This window comes from Lepisma saccharinum, chromosome 14, assembly GCF_977018435.1.
Source record: "Lepisma saccharinum chromosome 14, izLepSacc3.1, whole genome shotgun sequence".
NCBI lineage: Eukaryota > Metazoa > Arthropoda > Insecta > Zygentoma > Lepismatidae > Lepisma > Lepisma saccharinum.
Genome location: NC_139242.1, coordinates 49,970,753 through 49,992,869, shown reverse-complemented (window position 1 = coordinate 49,992,869; position 22,117 = coordinate 49,970,753). Strand labels below are relative to the sequence as shown.

The window sequence follows — 22,117 nt, the reverse complement described above, 5'->3', positions numbered from 1 at the left end:
ATATAAGGCATTATGCTCTGGTTGCTTTTCTTCACATTCCAACAAAATTATTCTCTTCTCAGTCGTAGTACGTTTACATGATGAGAATACAGAGGAAGAAATCCACAGCCCCCAAAAAGGGAAAAAATTATAAGTAAGACATTAACTACTTACCTTGCTCTAAATTCTACTGGCATCGCATAGAAGTCAAAGTCATATCTTGCCAATGCTCTCTGAGAAAAGGTGAAAAACAGAACCCATTACATTCCTCATACAAAATCAAACTTCATCTGTAAAATACATCCACTTCCCATAATTACGAGACAAAACATGAAACAGAGAAGATATGTACAGCCCTGCTAGCTATTTGGTATTGTAATTTCATTTATTTTATCTAGCTTTTCTACCAATATAAATTCTTTAAATAAAGAATTTAGAGAATAATGTACATAAGGATTTTGTAGAATCACTTTTGGTCAATACTAGGGTTAAACCGATACCACTTTGAACCGATACCGATACCAATGCCGATACTCTTACCGATAACGATACTTCAAAATAGCAATAATTAAATTTTGTTCAAATTATAATAATGTTAAATTTTATTCAATTACATGCAACAATTTATCACGAAATTTGATTTAGTATATTCAAGAATTACATCAGAATATTAAAAAAGATGCTATGTATTCATAAAATACAGTTTTTCTTGCAAAATTATTGTTTCAATGGTGCAGGATAATTGGGACTCTGCAAAAGTGTGGCGCAGCATTTTTGAGGACCCTGTGAAAGACCAAAATCCTGGATCAGTTTTGGCTGGTTCGGTAGACGAATTCCAACCACTACCAATACCAATGGTATCGGCCTATACTGATACATCGACATCCGCTCAGCCCTAGAAAGTACATTAATCTTGTAATCATTTAATGGTGTTTATTAGGCTCTAAGAAAGGAAAATAAAGGAAATGAAATATATGTACTGAAGGTGCGAAGCTCATATGAAAGGAAATGTAAACACACGTACATTTCTCTTGATTTAAAATTCTGTATTTTCTATATACAAAAATAGCAAACATTATGTGTAGAAAAATATACAAAATACTAATCATGTTAAACCATAAATAGTGTAATTATCATTAAACTGTAAATAAACATGCTAGCTGATATTTTACAAACTATTATCAAACAAATTTCCAAAATTCTGCAACAAAAGACCATAAATATATTTTAGTTAATATTAGGGATGGGACCGATTAATCGGTACTCTATCGGTATCGGCCGATATAGGCATATCGGTGTATCGGTTTATCGGTAAAATTACCGATTATTTTACCGATCCGATATATCGATAAATATCTTATAATTTAGTGCAAAATTCTGCCATTTTGTTGTAATTTTTATGGATAATCTCGATGCCCTACTTTTTAAAAAAATAATTGTCTAAATATTCAACTTCTTTTGCACTGCAGTCACCTCGAAACACATATTTATTAAGGAGATCAATGAACATTTTAAGGTTCTTCATGGACCATTTCTAATTTTATATCGGATCGGTAGAATATCGGTTATCGGTATCGGTGAATTTCATATCGGTACTTTATCGGTATCGGCCAAAATTTCATATCGGCCCATCCCTAGTTAATATTCTAAGTTACAATTATAGAGTACATCCAGAATGCTTTATTTTTTAACCTTTTGAGTCCCAAGGCCATTTTCACAAGTAAGCTTCTCGGTCCCGAGCCGATTTTGAGCAAAATGCAGAGTTTCAATTCAATGAGTGTAGATCGGAGACTAATTGCCCTAGAGAGATGAGTGATATACCGTTGTATGCAGAATGAACCAGAGATTCAGACTATATGAAATTTATGCAAATTCGGCGTATATGTGGCAGGGGGAGGGGGCTAACTCTCAAAATTCCAAAATTTCGGGGGAAAAAATTTGGTTCCCCAACCCTCCCCCAGGAAAAAGTACATGACAGTGTCGACATGCACATGGAAATGATCACTGACATGTAAGGAACACAAAAATATTTGCATTATTATCATATGACCAATGTAACTTGAGTTGTACCCCCCCCCCCTCCAAGGAATGGTCGGCACGCCACTGATTCAAGCTTCAAAATGCAGCGGTACCTTGAAATGACTAGCTCAGAAACTAAATGCCCTAGAGATATGAAAGATATACCGTTGTATGCAGAATGAATCAGATTCAGACGATATATAATTTATGCACATTCAGCATATATATGGAGGGGGAAAGGGGGAAATTACCTGAAACTACTTTTTTTTTAAAAAAAATGGGGTTTCGCCATGTTTATGCTTGTAACAGCCTTTAACTACAGGAGAAATAATTCTCAGAATATTAAAAAAAGTTATATCTTGAAAAAAATAGCCAAAACATTAATACGTGGGTTGTAAAATAAATAGTGGCAACACTGTCAGGAAAAGGTAATGACACTGTGAATGTGCTATCAGTAGAGGCACATATTTTTGGTAAATAAAAAAGCAAAATTTCGGTACAAAAACAGAGTCGATTTCGGGTTCAAAAGCGGTAAATAAAATTAAATTTCGGTGTTATAGCGGTGAATAATCATATCAAAAGTGCTATATAAAATGACATTTTGGTTTTAAAATAGTGAATATAATCCTAAATTTGATTTAAAAACTGCATTTATTACACAAAATAAACTTACCCTTCTAATAGCACATTTATGTAGTTACCAGAGTATTAAGTTTATTCCTGTGTAAAGGCGCCCATTTTTGCTTCTCAAATATTTACAGCAGAATTAATCAATTTTCTGTGAATTGCATAACTCACAGGATACTTCAGATTTCAAAAAGTGTTGTGTCGGTATATAAACGGTAAATTTCGTGTTTAAGAGTCAATTTCGCATTTTGCAGTTCATTTCGCATTATTTCGTGACAAAGCAGGGTAGAAAAATGCACATCAGACCTTTCAGAAACATGAAAAATTAACATTACAGCATGTTATTTCATATTTCGTGTTTTCGTCAAAAACGAAATTTGCATGCCTCTAGCTATCAGGCAGTGAGCAATGTCAATTTGGGCCTGTCGATGTGTGGAGTGCCAAAAGTGGCCAGTACAGTGAGTGCTGTGGTGTGGTGTATGTACAACGTTGAAATCATCACCATTTGCTATACTGCTCTAAAACATTTTTACAAAGGTAGAACATTGATTGTGGATCAAAATCCAGGTTGCCTGTGGAAAAAATGCACAATATCAGCAACACTTGCATGAAGCCTGTAGCAATAATACCTAGCCGTATCTGATGGTTGCATAATGGATAAGTGCATTTCTTTAGGAGGTTGTGAAGCGTCTGTGAGAACAACCTCAACATGAGGAAAATTGCATCATGCTGGGTTGCCGATATTGTCAAGATTGTGCAACCATCAGGTAAGGCTAGATATTGTTGCTACAGGCTTCATGCAAGTTTTGATCACATTCTTATGCATTTTTGCCACGATCAAACCTGGATTTTGATCCACAATCAATGTTCTACCTTTGTAAACATGTTTTAGAGCATTACAGAAAATTATGATCATTTCAACCTCCTACATACACAACAGCACTCGCTGCACCGACAACTTTTGACACTCCACATATCGACATGGGCCCAAACTGACATTGCTCACTGCCTGATAGCACATGCACAGTGTCATTACCTTTTCCTGACAGTGTTGCCACTACTTTATTTACAACCCACGTAAGTATCTATGAAAATGTAACCAGAGGTCACATATCCCCCAGTCTGTTTTGTAAATTGTGATTAATTTAGTGTTTTATTGTGTACGCATAGTGGAAACTATGTAAATAGTTTTTCCGAATAATGGAGATCAAGTAACCTTCATGATGTTACTCACCACAAGAGTATACATGATACAGGGCATGTTGCAATCCCGTTAGTTGGACACAAGGTGTATTTTTCATCTTGAAAATTCATTAGAATCAGAGGTAAGAGAAAACATGTGCCTAGACACGAGATTTTATAAAACAGAAGACATCAGAACTGTGATGCTCAGTTGAGAGCAATGCACATGAACTCACCTGGTCATGTTTCCACCATGGTCAATACTGATAAGCAGGGAACGGATTTATATGTAAACACATATTTATGTATGAATCTGAAATCAGTTATTTTTTGTATTATTCTTGCACATCATGGCATGTATACTCGAAAATGTCAGTTTTTATTTTCTATATTTGTACATATATATCAGGTTTTAGCTCATATTTTACATCTTTCAGTTATCTTTCCATATTTCAGGACATTTGTCAATATACAAGGTGTGGATTATTTTGTTATTCATTACAGGTCACGTCGATAACAAAAAGCTGGGTACGATACTGACCTGTGGACTATCCTCCACCTGCACACAAACTTTTACGCACATGCGTGTAGCAGTCTGACCGTAGCAGACTCAGTTCCATCGGAATCATGTTAAGTTCGGAAATGGAACAACATGTTAATGTCACAAAACTTAGGAAATCCAACACGGAAATTTACAATTAGTTGAAATGTATGGGGATCAGTGTATATTTCGCACATGAGTTTTCGAGTAGTTTTTGAAGTTTAAAGAGGGTAGAGAAGGCATCGGGGACGACCCACGATCAGGCTGCCCCTTCTCTTCGAAAACTCATGTAAGTATTGAGAAAAGAAGCCAGACTGTCATTCAGTCGTATTATAAGAATGTTTTGGGGATCCTTCATGAAAGGGTGAGAAAAAGGAAACCAGAAATGTGGAAGAAAGGCTCATGGATTCTTCATCAGGACAACGTGCCAATTCACAACGTGGTATCTGTCAAAAGTATTTGGTGAAACACAACATTTCTAGTGTTAGAATACCGTACTCACCGGACCTAGCCCCGTGCGACCTTCTCTCTTCCCAAAAGTCAAGTCTGCACTAAAAGGAACCCTGTTCGAGTCCTTGGACGTGGTGAAAGCCAAAAGCAACGTGACTTGGAACAGTATATCAGAAAATGCCCTGCAACACTACTTCTAACAGTGGGAGATCCTCGTGGAGCCAGGTAGGGATCGAGGAGGGGACTACATTGAAGGGTACAATATTTTGATCGTCTGATTTTTTTCAATAAAGAGTTACAGCATGAGTCCGGAAACTTTATTGCCACACCTCGTATACTCCATATTCATGCAATAACTACAAATCGAAAGATTTGGGTGAATTTCTTGTGAATAACTGACAAAGCCTGAAGTGACGTTAAACAAATGAAAGTTTACCTTTTCTATACCCTGCAATTGCGATAATTACAAGTTTTCTGTCATCGCCAGAATAATGTTTTGTTTTGCTCTTCAATTTTACGCCTCCCAACTGTTTGCTTTTGCTATTGTAAAACATTTGAAATTCCTGTTTATTTACAATTGTTGTCAACAATAGAGAACGAGGGCTCAAGCATCGGTTCCTGCTTGTTACAAACGTTATTGTGGCAATGTTGGAAAAGAGTACCAAGTCGAGCTGCCCATTGCCTGACAGCAGCACCAAAAGCAATGATTTTGTGGCACATGAAGAGTATTTGCTTCTGGTTTCTCTTCAAGACAGACACCGTAATAGTTACAATGTCGAGACTGTGTCTTATATTATTAAAAATGTAAATGTTTAATTTTAAGTCCATATTTAACTCCATATTTTGGTGAAAATAACAAAATATGTATTTACATATTTAGCACATTTTTACTACACATAAATCAGTTCCCTGTTGATAAAGAGTACCAATTAATATGCCTCGTCTCTTAAAAAAGTGATAGAAGGCCAAATGGAATTTTACCCTTGTTTCATGGCTGGGTCGACTTTCAGCTGCTTCCTGATCCGCAAGGAACTTTCTGTATGTAGAATTGGTAGCTCTTCCGATGCTTCGAAAACAGATTGAAGCCACAAAAAGAATTCCTACTCCTGCTAGGAACTTTGTAATGGATAGTACTCCATCATAAACAAAATATCCTTTTCTGTACAAAACTATACCGATTATAGGTGAAGTGTACATTCCAAATTTCCACATGATACCCACCTGAAAGTAAAGATATAAAAATATGTATAGAACAGTGTTTCATCACAATATGAAAGAAATCTGCAAATCGAACATGCTGCAATACAAAAGGTGAACCTATCAGTCTTGAAAAATGACCAATGATTTTTGGATAACGTAAATTATGAGGAAGCATGGCTACTTTGCATAAAACATCAACCAACTATGATGGTACAAGTCTCGAGAGCAACTATTATGTAATTGCTTGAAGATTGTTTGTACCAATGATTAAAACAATGCTCTTTCTTTGTACTGACTAAACTTATTTTTATACCAGAAGTTTCAACACAATTTCACACATGTCTTTTTCAAGAATTACAGCTTATGTTCATCTTACCTGTCAGAGCAGGAAAACAAGACAAACCAAAGCACACATAAAGAAAAAACTTTAAAAGTTATGACGTTTCACCAGCTTTGTCAAGGATAAAATTAAATTAAAACCAGGTGTGGGCAGTTGGAAGAGAGGAGCAGTTCTCAACTCCATAACGTTTATTTAATTTCTATCTATGCCATGTTTTCTCTTGTTTTCCTGCACTCTGACAGGTAAAATATATTCTGTTCAACCTATGGTGTTAGAAGCTTGTATTTGTGTGAGTTACAGTTTAGTCACTATAAAGAAAAGGTACAGTTTTAATTAGTATAACTACTATGTACAGAATACAAAAAACTATTGTTTCTAGGCAACATAGGAACATTAAATTGCCTGCATGAATTAAAGCTTGCAAAAAACACACAATGTGATTTATTCGGATATGCACTAAGTGTGGGGTGATACCTTTTTCTTTGTAGTCAGAAATTGAAAAATTGACTTCATGAGTTAGGATAAAATGTAGCCAGGAAGTCATTTTTTTTTTAATGATGGCTCTCACAAGGGTTCATTCATAAATGACCAAAAGTTTGTTGTTCAACTAAATATGTCAAACATTTATTCAGTGCTAATCATAAAGAAATTTATTATTGGCTAATTACACCTGTCGTATACCAAATCTTACTGCTATGGATAAATTCCTAAATATTCATAAACATGAATGCATCTCATTTCTGCTACTCTTTATAAAAAAAATGAGCAACAATAAAAATTAAAAACCAGACTTTCTGGATTTTCCTTGCCAAACTCTTAATTATGTGACCAAATGCTCACTCTGATTGGTTGTTACCACAGGATCGAGCAGTGAGGCAAGTTGCAATTAGAACACAGTTGCCTAGTTGCCAAAACCTGCCCTTTAGTCAACCTGGAAACTATATTTTGTCTTGGTAGCAAGTCTAGCACCAACAAGGGCATTCCAGTAGGAAATCCCGCTCCCCGTGATTGGGTCTTTAGCCTTCCTTCAGTTGGTACAAAGTTCTAAATACCTCCACTATGCTCAACATATGGTTACACAGGATAATCTAAATGGCAAACTGATGTTGAAGATCACAAGGAAGTAAGTAAGTAAGTTTAATTTCACTGATAATCACGGAAACCACGAACACACACATAAAAAACATTCATACACATCTCGTCTACGTAACATATTATTCTACATGTAATTACTATAAAGTATCATATCATAGCTAAGGTTGAACATAAGAAAAATAACAAAAAATGAATAACTCTCTTATGCAAGTGAGCTATCTAGAAATATATTGCAATGAACAGATATACAATACCTGGTTCGTATCGAAAAATTGCAATAACTTTGAAAGTGAGTTAAATTATTTTCTTCAGAGGCAGAAAAAAACTGTTCATTACTAATATCAACATATAAACAAATCATAAAACAATCGGAAGTGTTACCCTGAAAATTCTAATTCATCATATTTTTCAAACATCCAGTGTGGCCAATCTGGACCCATGATAAAATTCAAGTATAATTCCCAGTTTTCAAGGAGAACTTTCCAAAAATTCAAGCGTACATACAGGTGTTTTCTCTATTTCAGCTTTACGAATTACCACCTCTCAACCCCCCCCCCCCAACACAAATATATTAACAATATAAAGAGTCTGTGTGATTCTAATGTATACAATGTGTACAAAAATTCTAATTCAATTCAATTAAACGGTACATATATTTAAAATATTTAATTTAAGGTGTGGAGTTTACATTTGCCATTTCACATACTCAGACTCGAAATACATCTACAAACACAAGTCACAAATGACGGGATATATTAATCAACGAAAAATTGTTAATTGAATTTAATTTAATTGCTGTTGTAAGTTCACTTTATGCACAGATATGCTATCAGGACTGTACCTACAGTTTAAAGTGTGATCCGAACCACTGTGCAATGTCCCTCCACTGGGTATTGAACTATAGACCCCTTGATGGTGACGACTTTACCACTATGCCATCAGGGAGACTGCTAAAAATATAGTCAATTGCATAAAAATTTCCAACTCAAATTAATACCTAATCATCTTCAATCTCCGAGAGAGAAAGTTCTGCAAAAGATAGCCTACTAATAAAATATATGGGACATTTATAAATGCAATGGGATTTGGATTAATAGCATTTTTTTCACGCAGAATTCCCGGAGACAATAATTCACGCATAGTTCCTGCCACCCTGACATCGTATCTAGCTTAATAATCAACCTTAAAAATGCTTTCACTTGCAACATATGGACAAATTCATACTCTATTCAACACCGGAGTTCTTCTTCAGTAGAATTGCCCATTCTAATGATATTGAAATAGATGCACACTGGGTGCGAAATTGTCCCTCTTCAGCTTAAGACAAACATAGACAAAGTCCATAATAGTTGCTATACAGAGATTATTATACTTGATCATAACTGACAGATCACCATGCATAATAATTACAACATGTTTGAAATGTCACATTATATAACAGTAACAGTACTTGTAAAACAAATAAAAACAAAGAAGCATCTATAAAGTACTCAAACTAATTTTACTTACACAATGTATAAAGTTATCTCCCCATCTTTCAAGAACGTTGCCTTCATACTGAAAACCCTGCAATAAAAAAGAGACAAATGAAAGTAATAAAAGTAAGTACACTCCAATTACTTACATTCTAAATGTTCCTACTTGTTATTTTACAGCATGTTCAACCTACAAGTAAACCACAAATATTTTTACTGAGAATATCTATTCAGCAGATTTTGTAAGTTACACCAAGGGCATCAATTCTGTTCTGCAGATATTTGGAACATGTCTCAACACGTTTCTAGTTACATTTTGAGGAATTTCTGCATCATATTCTGGATTGTCATGGTGATGTTCATATTCAGTTCCTCTATTAAGGGGGGGGGGGGGGTACTTCTATACTTCTTCACGAGCCAGCCTTTACGGGTTGAGAAAGCCATGAATACAACTCACATAAGCTACACATTTTAAAATGTGTTCTTAAAACATTTAATCTACTGATCAATACAAGATTGGATTAAATGTAAGGAAGTGCCTCCTTGATCGCATAGTGGTAATGTAATCAAGGGCTCCAGGTTCAATACCTGGTGAAGGCACATAGTGGTTCAGATAACACTTTAAACTGTAGGTTCAGTCTCTATTAGTCTATCGGTGTATAAGGCACAGTTAAAAGAAAAAAATATTAATTCTTCCACCAGAGTGACCTTCCTAAAGAAGACTATAGCAATATACTAGTATTCTATATTGGTCAGAGTTGGCCACATTGCTGTGGGCAACTCTGCCACATTGCTGTAAATTTTAAAATTCACCTAAAAACAGTGTAAAAATTTATAACGGCAAGTTGATTATTCTGATGTAGTGATATACATAATACAAAAACACACAAACATTAAAAAACACACGCTGTACTCATTATTTTCAAAAAGTAATGGAAATTAATGTACAAGTTACAAAAACCTGTGTGACCCTGTGACATACACATGTGCACATGTTACAAAAACTTGTCTGATTATGACAAACTTTCGAAATAATCTTCCGCATTGTCCACAGCACGCTGCCATCGTTGTGGAAGAGTTCCTGCAGCAACATCTACAATGTGCCGTTAGGGAGAAGCATCCAGATCTACTGCATAATGCAATCATACCCCTCGATAATGGAATGCGACATAAGGCAGCATGTGAACGGGACCTACTGCACAGTGTGCTGTGGACAATGCGGGAGATTATTTCAAAGGTTTGTCATAATCAGACAATTTTTTGTAACTTGTACATTAATGTGTATGTCACAGGGTTGCTTGGTTTTTCTTTCCTGATTCCTACCAACAAAATATCCATAATGGATACTCTCTCAGTTGTATATAACAAATTGTTAATACATCCTTCGATTGCCGAACTATTTCTGGGTTGCATGATTTAATCCCCAACCCTTTTGTTTGTTTGTTTGTTTGTGTTTGTGTGTGTGTGTGTATACACACACACATATATATATATATGAGAGAGAGAGTATTATTTACATGGAACATAAATGATTACCTTCATTATAAAAAAAAAAAAACAGGATGTGGAACACACTACTTTGCAGCACGAAATCAGCATTTTGTGGGTGACAGAAGAGGGTGCTGATTGCCCTAAGTCTGTGAGAAAGTGGATATTTTCATACATAAACATTTATTAATTTTCTTCACGCAAATAATGATTACATATTAATCAAATGTCGATTTGGAGTGTGTATGCAGTGTTTCAACCTTCTTAACCGAAAAATACCTACTTTCGTGTTCATTATGTCATCACAAACCATTGATGGATAACCCCAAAAAGCAGTCACGATAGCCCCACAAACCATTCACGATAGCCCGAAAAACCATTCACGATAGCCACATGGACCATTTCCATCAAGGTTGGGTTAGGTAAGCATAGTTAAAAAAAAAAGGATTCTCGTAAAAAACACATGTTTGGAAGCACTGATGAGACCGCGTGACTTTCGACGCTCGTGCCACCTGCAGGTACATAATGGAAACAATGGCATAATGTTGTCGCTTTACAGAAAATGCAAGTTCCTAACATAAAAAGTTATTATTTCTTGTTCTGCAGCATTCTATGGTGAAGTTTTCAGTTTCTGCAATAGAAAATACCTCGAAGAACTTAGACAATGCTACAGAAACTGATTTCAGTAAGTAGTTTCGGTATTGGTTCCGATTGTTTTATCATTTCTCCTAGCACAAAGACAAATTATCGTAGAATTTTGGAAATCATTGTCACACGAAATTTGAACCTTCCTTAAAGTAATGAGCACTGTTTGGACTCGAAAAAGTTATTTACTTTGAAAAGAAACAACTTGAAAATTACTTTATGCACTTCTCATGGACAAAATATTCTCCGTCGACAAGTGACAGTAAATATCGTAGAAGTGTGGGAATGAATGTAGAAGTAAATGGGAACCTTAGTAGAATTCATTTAGGGATTTATTTTAATGCTAAGGGAACCAAACCTAAGCTGCCTAACCTAACCATGAAAGCACATATTGAACAAAACCTTAGGAAATCGCTAAAACTCCGGAGTATGTGGTAACAAACGTACATCGAAATCGAACCATGTAAAAATTGCATTCGTAGCATGATGAAATCGCAATAAAACAAAAGGAACTTGGGCCGAAGTTTCTCTGGTAAATTTGAAGAAAAGTGTCTCCGATATAACAAACTGTTACCAAAAATTCAACTTACATCAGCTTTTCTCACGATTTCCAGACATGTCCGTGGCATTTTAACAACAGATTCGTGATTAGAAGGCCAAATTTAGTTAGTATACCAAATATTAACGAAATTAGACATATTCTCTATATTCTACATTCGATCCAAAAAATTCAACATAATTCTCGAGGGAGTACAGTGGGGGTAACGGCCCAGTAATTACTTTAATTCACCAAGGTTTACATTTATTGTAACAATCATTTCTACCACCCTACAATACGTAGTCTCTCTCTTGTGAAAATTGGAAATGAAAAACACAATCACTAAACACTCGGAACCGTTACGGAAACTCCAATTTAAAAAAACAACTAATACATATTAAAAAATTAAATATTCTGTAATGTCCGTCAAGGAAGTTGGAACCTATGATGACTTACAACTTCTACAATTTACGCAGTCATCTTCTGACTGAAATACAATTAGTACCATTTATGTCATCTCTGAAGACTTGTGAAGAACAATTTGATTATAGTAATATTTAATTCAACTTGACAAGTAATCTGCCAAATGGATGAAAAGCAAATCATCCATAGGGTCAGTAACTTTTACCTTTTCATACACTTTCTACAAAATGTTTTCCGATATGTTATTACAGTTAATAATTATTTTCTTATTTCAAAACTTACCTCATGTTGGGAATTACCGTAAACTCCATATAACCGTGGACCAAACATGTATTTCCCAACTAACTTTAAACCTATTAACATGTTGGAAACCATTTTTAATTTCCATTTACAAAAGTATTGCCAGATATTTACATAATAATTAAGAACTCTTCTGTTGCCAGATACTGAATTTTGATCCAACACCCAACATGGAGAAGATAAACACACATACAACAAAATAATATTTCTGGAACAACCCGTACTACGTAAGTATTAATTTGCACTTATTTAAAATTTAGACAGTACTGAGATATGAGCGGGTTACTGTTAATTGTTATTAAGAATCAAGCAATACGAGCTTCAACTTTTGCGTCAGGAGTACGAGATCCCGGAAAGTCGGTACCGAGATCACAGACAAAGAAGTGTGACAGGATCGGGAAAAACCTGTCCAGTCTCGATTTTTCGAGATTGTGAACGTGAACAGTCGGAAAATTCCAAGGAATCATGTTTGAGTGGTAAATTCTCGATATTTTCTCAATTGCAAGTTTCTGAAACATCAGGAATTAAAGTTTTTTTAATTTCAGAACTGTAAAAATCAACCACTATATGCATAGGAAAATTAATAAGATGAACATGAAATAACAATAGCCAATATAACTCGTAGGGTTATGGGGGAATACCGAAAAGTCGATGTATCGTGAAAATTTTTCCCGTCAGGATACCGACGGAAATGTTTGCGGCCCATAGATATATCGTGACCATACGCAATCAGGCCCTTAGCCAGGAATTCTTAGTAGGGGGGAGCGAAGTCAATGCTAGAGGGGGCACATTTTTAATATATTGTGTTGCATTGACAGATATGGCAAGGTACAGAGAGGCACTTGCCCCCCCCCCCTCCTCCAAAAGTAATAAGTAACAGGAAAGGGATGTTATCTTGAAACTCCAACGAACAATAAAAGTTCAAGCAACATCAAATAGCAATATTTCGATTATAACCTTTCGGACTACCAAAGAATACAAAGATAAAGTTTAACATAAATAGGCTAATCGGGACTGTATCTACTTTATATTTACAGGTCAATAATGTTAACAGATGATTAATATGTACCAACAACTTTGGGCTTCTCTGCAGAACTGATTAAGGAAGTCATTTATAAATCGTGCTTCATAATGTTTCCCACTAGTTTCCAGTATGCAAGATTTTTACGCACAAAGAAATCTAACGAGAATCCAACACCATTGTGTTGTGTTATGCAAGAAAAATCGAATTAATTAAATAAGAATGGTTACATATTATCTAGACTTTGATGAATTGTGTAAAAAATTGTAATACATTTTTTGTAGGCCTACTTGCTAAAACATTGAAACATGGGTCTCTTACTCCACCACAGATTCTATTTGCTTCAAATGAAAGACTCTTGCATCACTACAGACAATGTTTGCCTACTGGTTACGTTAACCATTTTGCAAAATATTGTGTTGTTGAAATACATGTGTTTGACACCCGACAAACAAATAGGAATCCCTTGATTGATCAATGACTTCTGGATTACAGTGTCATCATTAATATTTCATATCAAGTTTTATAGAGGGAAATTTTGTATCCTCTTTACATTATGAAAAATACCTTCCTTAATGACTATGGTACGAAACCGAACGATATAAGAGACCTCCTTCGCTTACCCCATTTCCGCGGCACGAGGTCTCTGGGCCGCTTATCGTCACCACTTTTTGAGCAGAAGAGTACAAACCCCAAATATCAGTTTCTTTATACTGATACTCTTCTCAGTCACTATTTAGTTGTCTAATTCTACTTTCGATGTTACAAGCAATCGAAATATGGCATCTTCTGTTCTTAATGTATGCAATCCCATTGATAGCTGCGCAGTTGCAAATGGCATTAATTTTTACTGCCGTTTAAAATTCTTAGAGCAATGTATAACATAATATAAAAACGATATCATGCAAACAGTAAGGGTTGAAACACAAATTTTCCTTTATAAAATGGATATCATAACACACACCTATGTTGCTTATCATATTTGATGCGTTTGCATAGAGAAATGATTCATAAGATTTGAATTTGATATTTACACCCCATAAGATGCTTAGTGTAACTCTTATCAAACTACAAATTTTATAGTTTTCTAACCGAAATAATAAATGTGAAACACTATCACATTTTCATCATGTTTGATAATAATTTGAGCCAGTAAGCTGTCCCACATCTTTCATTAGCCGACCTCCATCATAACACACTACGAAGCCAGGGGGTTCCAGGTTCGAGCCTGGGCATGAGTGGCATGAGTGTTCTTTGTGAACAGACGCGAGACCACAAATTTTTATCTGGAGAGGGGGTCAAGTACCATGACAAACGTGCCAATAATAATAATATTAATATAGTGGTGGTAGTGGTAGTAATAATAGTAGCATTAAAAGACGTTATTATGGTCGTAAATAATTCAAAAGGGGGTAGAAGTCGGTGATAAAGCATTTGTGTTTCAACAAATTATGTGAAATATTAGTCCAACACGTTCAATTTCATATTAGCTAGTAATGGAAAACAATCACGCAAACTGTATTTTTCAATGACAGAATATGCATGACGGACATTATTCTTTTTGTACATATGACCAGCGGCGATTTCTCTGGGTGTGTAAGTCGTGTGTCAACGGCCAAAGGAAAATGAAATAAAGAAGAAAGTATCTGTACTTTTATAAATTGCGATTTTGAGCGTTTTTCTTCAATTGTCAGTCTCGAGCGCCCGGTAGTTTTCGAACGCGGCGCGCAGTGGTTGTCAGGCAGGCAGATCGTTCCCACACTGCCAGGGCGTTGGAGAGAAAATACAACGTCTTACCACTGCCAAAACATAGGATGACCGCGCATGCGCACCCTGCCACCCACCACCATGGTCAGCTTCTCAAGGCGTTGTATTTGATCCCAACGCTTAGGCTTTCATTCATCCCGCGTTCCGCGTTGTTTTGCTCGTGGTTGTTGTGCATTATTTTTTAAACGTGTGGTGTGAAGTGATGTGATTATTTTAAGATGGAGAATAGTGAAAGTGTTGTGCTAAAATATTTAAATAATTCATTTTCTTGGCTTTCGTATTCAGAGAAGAAACAAATGATTGACAATGGTCGACCATGTCCCAATCTCACGATGTCAACATGTGTTAAAGGAAAAAGTGGTGCTGGAAAAGATTTTGAGAGACATTTTCGAAAAGAACTCGATGAAATTTGAGACTGGCTTTGCGGGTGTGAGACATGTTTATTATTCTAGACTAAAAAAGGTGTTGGGAATTATCAAGGGTATGCGGATTTGAATCATCTCAATACTGCAGTGAGAAAACACAGCGAGTGTGAATTGCATCTTTATAGTTTCTTTAAATTTAGTAGTTTTGTTGCCACCCCTACAAGAATTGACGTTCTTTTGGATACTCAACGAAAAGCTGAAGTAGAGCTACACAATGAAAAAGTAAAAGAGAACAGGAAAATATTAAAGAGGTTGATTAACGCGGTCTGCTATTTAGCAAAGCAAGAACTGCCATTCCGAGGCCATGAGGAAAATGCAGCCTCTCTAAATAAGGGCAATTAGATGGAATTCCTTATTGCAAGTTCCGAGTTCGATCCCTCATTAAAAGAACATTTATTAAATTCTACAGTTTTTCGCGGTACTTCGCCAGGCATTCAAAATGATTTAATAAATTCAGTTTCGGATGTTCTGACAGATGAAATCTACAATGAAATTCAAAACACAGACTTTGTGGCTATCATGGTGGATGAAATATCAGACATTAGCAAAAAATCTCAGGTGTCAACAGTGTTACGTTTTTTTCTCGGCCTCACAGAAAAAAGTCATTGAAAGATTTCTTGGATTTCATGACATGAGAGCCAATAAAACTGCAAGAGCTCTTTTTAGTCACGTGACTGAAATAATGGATAAATATAAGTGTGGGGATAAATTAATTGCCCAGACATACGAGGGATATTCTGTTATGAGTGGTCATTTGAATGGCCTTCAAAGCAAAGTTTTGGAAAATTATCCGAAAGCTTTTTTTATGCATTGTTATGTTCATGTCATGAACTTGGTGCTGCAACAATCGTTAGAATGTAACAAAGAGCTTAAGGTGTTCCTTTGTGGTCTTTAATCACTTAAATCTCTTTCTCCAAAGAGGTAACACGAACTTTCTGCTTTCATGTCCAGAAAGCTCCCGTCATTAATTCCTACCAGATGAAATTTTACCTCTAGGCTAGTGTGGACAGTCAATGACAACAGAGAAGCACTGCTTATGTTTTTTGAGCATGTTAATTAAAGTGGAGACTTCGATCATTTGACTGCAATGACTCCAAGAGGATTTTCTAGCTTCCTTAAGGATTTCGAAAATATATTTTTAAAAAAGGCTTTATCCAACTTGCTTGACGTATTATTCATCTAAAAATGTTGATATTTTGTACTGCAGTAATAAAAATAACTGAATTTCCACAACAGCTGAAAAAGGAAAGTGAGAATTTCGAAGCACTATGGAATTCTATAACTGGTGCAGTAGAAGAGAAAGAGGTTGTTGAAATGAAAAGGAGGCGACTGAACAACGAATCACAGAAAGACCACTGCCGGAGGCTTTACTTTGAAATCATTGATAATATCAGCAACCAGACAACAATTAGATTCTCATCATTTGAAAAATTGCAATGTTTTGATTTACTAAATCCACAAAACGGGGCTACTTGAATAAAAGAGAAAACTTTCCTCACCATCTCGTACATAAATTACAGGAACTTTATGGCAGTGTGCTTTAATTTAACCAAACTGCAGAAGAATGAACTTTATGTTTGGTATGCTTCCACTGAATGATCAGAGAAAACACCAATGGAGATTGTAAATTATCTACTGGACACGAATCTAGTGGGTGAGTTTACGGAAATATATAAATTAGCAGTGTTGATCGCAACAATTCCTTCCACGACGTCATCTGTCGAGAGATCGTTCACATCACTGAAGAGGATCCACACATTCTGCCGATCTACTCAAACTCAGAACCTGATGACGAATTTAAGTCTTATCTCCATCCAGAAAGAATTACTTTCTAAGCTGCGAGAAGGGGATACATCGAAATTTTATGAGGCGGTGATCAGCGCATTTCTCTCTAAAGAAAGAAGAATAGACTGGAATTCAAGTAACTATAAGTAATGAGCAGTTGATTTTTCAAAATTTACTCTTTGGAAGGATATATGAAGGGTAAGGGGAAAAACCGGAAATGTGCATTTTAGCGATTTTTCAATGAACGGGTCATTCTTATGTCCACGGTGTTTTTTTAGGGGTGATAGGTAGGAGTTCCACCAACCCCTCTGGTTGCAAACTCGTGCTTTAAAAATTGATTGTATGGCGAAGTATTGAACATAGTATATTAATTTTCTCCTTACCCTTCAAATATATTAATACTTTAAATGAAGTATTTACTTCATTTAAAATAATTTATGTAATTTAATGTTTTTCTAAATATTTATAAAATTACATGAAAAAGGTACGGAGAAAATTTGTAATATTGGTTCACAGAAATGAGAGGGGGAGGGGTTAACATTCCTTCTTTGCCAACGCCTGAAGTTCAGGGTCAGGAGACGCCACTGCATATGACACGTACAGAATAACTTCCATGTACACTTCATTCAGATCGTTTTGACTCCCAAGGCTGCCTTCCGCCGCCCCCTAGCTATGCCTCTGAACTTGGACTATATGAACAGTAGGTATTTTGTTTGCGAGCGAAGCGAGCAAGAAAATTTTACGAAATGTACTTTTATTTGTATAAAATTTGAAATCGAAGGTGCAATTGCCCCTCTGTGCCCCCTGCAAGTGCCCTTAGCCGTCTGGAAGAAAAGTGCAAGAAAGACTTGAAAATTAATTCCATCTCGAGTATCCATTTGTCCTGCTGTTCTTAGATTCTGCTAGTCATGTTTCTGTACTTCTATGTTTGCCCCCCCCTAGATTGGACTTCCGTCCAAGATTGGGGGGATAATGCCCCTGCCACCATGTGCTTGCAAACCTGTTTGTAAGTGTCTCTTCATCAATTTCACGTCATCACTCATTGTCACGATTAGCTAGATGTGGCAGAAAAGCAACGCTAAGTAACAAAAATCAAATATCCGCTCCCTCCCTCTATCACATGAATCGCTATTACCAAAAGGTAGACTTGGGAAACAAAAAATTATGCAGTTCAAACCTCATAGCAACACATCCAAGAAAAACATCCAAATACATTAGGCACCTTTAATACAAAACTACTCAAATTGTCACAACTGTTCTATATACTGAAAATTGCAAAATCATATCCCGAAGTCTCAAACTGGACGGGAATTCTTTCTCCCCAATCCTGATACGACATTATAGACCGTGCTAAAAAGGTAAACATAAACATTGGCGAGGTCTTGCCCGGTCCCCCCGGAACTTCCGGTTTGGACCAGTCCCCGGTGTTGCCAGTGCAGATTCACCGGCATACGAAGTAAGTTTGGTTTGGTTTGATTTGGTGTTTTAAGTCCACTTTATGCACAGTAAGGCTAATCGGGACTGGACCTACAGTTTAAAGTGGGATCCGAACCACTTGTGCCTCCACCGGGTATCGAACCCGGGACCCCTTGATTACAAGGCAATGACGCTACCACTGCACCATGGGGGAGGCCCACATACGAAGTAAGAAATGGGCGTTTGTTTTCATCAGTTGTGCGACGATAGTCAAGAAAGGTATTTATTAAAGTTCTACTATGAAGGGGTGGACGTCTAGAATCCGTCGGATGATATACTGCAGAGCAGATTATTAAAATATGACGTGTCTTTGTGGCCGCCAATTGTATAGCATACTACATACAAGTATCTCGTGTACACGCTCACGAACTCAGAACATACGAAAGTTTAGATATATTCATTTATTTTGTAAATGGAAGAGTGAGGAAAGATAATTCTATAAAACTAGTGATATTATTATATTACAAATTATGCTTAAGTAAATCTTTGCCAACAAATCTGCAGAAGTAATCAAATGACACATAACAAATGCTAGCAAATACGATATGTGCTTTCAACGTCGCCTTTTCGCTTGAGGGATTTAGGGAAAAACCTATGATATGGCATGCCACTTTCACTTGCACGAATTTACTTCAAACAACAAGGGAGTTTTCAGACTGAAGCGACAAGCGATATCGGAATTTCGTACAGAAGCATTCGATCTAAAGCAAACCATTCACCAGTCACGCTTGCGAAAATAACAGGCCTGGGCAACACAATGCACGGTATTGATAAAACGGCCCATTCCGAGCGACAAGCGACACCTGCAATTTGTCGTCTCTCTTTAATTCTGAAGGTGTTGTTTATTTTTGAATGTTGTTTTCCCAAAGACACGCATCGCTGCAGTCTGAAAACTTCCTTTCGAAGCAATGCACGTGTCGCTTGAAGTGGACTCTTGTTTTCTCAGTACCATGCATCGTGTCGCCTCGGTCTGTTGTATTCGTATGCAAGGTGAATTGTTTCCTTTAGAGTAAAGGGGCTGTTGCTTGTCGCTTCGGTGTGTAATCTCCGTGCCACTTAAAAGTGAATCCTCAGTGATCAATGAATTGTTTCGAACCGAAGCGACACGCCAAGTTGCACGTGTCGCTCAGATTTCCAATGGTGTGTATTGTGCAAGGGCGCCGACTTTCCAAAATTTCTGTGGGTGCATATCAATGGCGGTTAGATCTGCAATTATCAAGTATTTTATACTTTAAACAACTTACATGCACAATAATTGCAAGAGGCAATGATATTATCAACACGTTACTAAAAGAAAATACCACATTCATACAAATTAAAATGAAAAAATCTTCATAAATGCAAATAATTTTAATTGTATTGCAGAAAGAACTATGCAAGGATTTGGTTGTGAACAGAAACTACAAAATGACTAACTTTATGTACCAAACAATAATAATAATAATAATAATAATAATAATAATGACATGTTAACTTTCAATATAAAACACATTCCTTCTTACGTCATTTGCACTTATGAATTTGTTTGCAATTTTGGTAATGTCAATATTTTTAGTCATTTCTTTATGAACTTGCAAAATTGCCAAATCATTCAATCTTTTTTGGGTCATTGTTGACCGCAAAAACGTTTTCAATCGTCTAAGTGCTGAAAATGACCGATTAGAGGTACAAGAAGTAACAAGTATAGTTCAAATCACCCGTACAAACTTCACAAATTCTGTGAGCATTTCAAGCATACGACCACTGTTTTCTCTACTTAAAATATTTGTAATGTCTGACAAGTTGGCCACTTTTTCTTTCTTCGTTCTGCACACATCTAGAAACATGTCCCTGTGCAATGTTAGCTTGTCTTTATCAGAGTCTGTCCCATAGAACTGCAGAATTCGATCAGCACCAATTTGACCGATAGCAAAAGCTTCAAATTGTGAAATAAGTTCCAAAACCTTTGTTTGAAATCTACGATTTAGCAAATCCACAGCCACATCAATTATTTCAAAAAATATTTGTCTGTACATTTCCTCCGGCGTTTGATACGTATGAGGATCACTACCTTCGTCGTAGCGTTCTATCATCTTGCTTTTTCTAGGCAAAACTGGTTTATCAATGTTCAATTCCTTGCCTTTCCTCATGGTTTCATTCCACAACTCAAAAAATATATCCCTTTGTGAAGCTAAACTTGCAGACAAAGTTTCCACCAAAGTTTTGATTTCTCGGTATGACAATGATTTCTTCTGAAAAGAAGAATGAAGTTGTTCAATTCTGCCGAAAACTGAAATTAACATTTTCAGGAAAATAAGAAATCTGAATTGATGTAGGTTTGAAAAATATCCACAAGCCTTCCAACCGACTTCACTTTTTTCTTCTGACAGATCTTCCAAAAATTTCAAGAGAACGTCATAATTACTTTCCAACGATTGTAGTGATTTTACCCTCACACACCACCTTGTGGGACCGAATGGTCGCAAAGTCAGTCTGGGAATGTTTTTTACAACACCATTTCGTTGTCTTCTTGTAGCGATTGAAACACTGCTCGCCTCTTTGGCGAATGTCTTAAAAATTATATTAATTCACGAAGAATCACCATTCGGTTTATTCTTTATTAGTGCTCACTATCTGCAAGTAGTTATTTTAAAACAATTGTTGACGAATGGAGTGGGCGTATTGTACTGTGTCACTTGTAAGGAAACATCAAAACAAGCCGAGAAGACGGGATTCTATTCACAATACAATACACTTCCATTGTTATTGTGGGGACTGCCTTTGACTTGGCCAGAGACAGGCAAGGAAGGGGGGAATGTGTTGCTTGGTTGTCTTTGCACAAACACATTTGAAACAATAATGTTTTAGAGGTAAGTAATTTTAACTTCCATCTCAATGTTTAATTGCTTATTATTTTCTGATAATGGCAAGTGAGAAATATTTATTTTATTTTGTTTTTATCAAACTAAAAATCTTGTGGGTGCGCCGCACCCACAAGATTATTTATGTGGGTGCTCGAGCCCCGGAGCACCCACGTAGTCGGCGCGCATGGTATTGTGCCGCCTGAGACTTGATCTCCCATGAACGGTAAATGCTTATTTATAGACTAAATGGGCCTGTGTCGCTTGTCACCTCGGTACGAACCACTGCTGTCGCGTGTCGCTCCGGTTTGAAACCTCACTAAGAGGCGTGCTTTTCACCACAACATAATACGCATACAAACGATCAACATGTTTGTAACAAAATGCAAGTCGTACAAATCCTTTCCGGGTACCAATCCTTTCTTCGTCCTGCTTGTATCAACAGGTTTCGTCTACGTCCTTCGGAAACCTACGAAGTGGTACTTAACTCAATAAATTTGT

General features: G+C 36.3%; 1 protein-coding gene across 4 annotated transcripts in view; it reads right to left on the bottom strand.

Moving 5' to 3' along the window:
* Nucleotides 1-12,470, bottom strand: part of LOC145998875 (phosphatidylserine lipase ABHD16A) — a 130,358-nt gene extending 117,888 nt beyond the window's left edge. The window contains exons 1-4 of one of the 4 annotated variants that reach the window (XR_014443349.1): nucleotides 12,285-12,468; nucleotides 8,943-8,999; nucleotides 5,780-6,019; nucleotides 154-212 (exon numbers count right to left, since the gene is read on the bottom strand). Coding sequence is in view for 2 of the 4 variants with exons in the window: in XM_083135571.1 (XP_082991697.1) it covers nucleotides 154-212; nucleotides 5,780-6,019; nucleotides 8,943-8,999; nucleotides 12,285-12,377 (449 nt within the window). In the remaining 2 variants the exon portion in view is untranslated. Of the gene's footprint in view, nucleotides 1-153; nucleotides 213-5,779; nucleotides 6,020-8,942; nucleotides 9,000-12,284 lie in introns of all 4 variants that reach the window. The other 3 variants (XR_014443350.1, XM_083135571.1, XM_083135570.1) reach the window with 3 other exon arrangements.
* Between the last annotated feature and the right edge of the window lie 9,647 nt (nucleotides 12,471-22,117).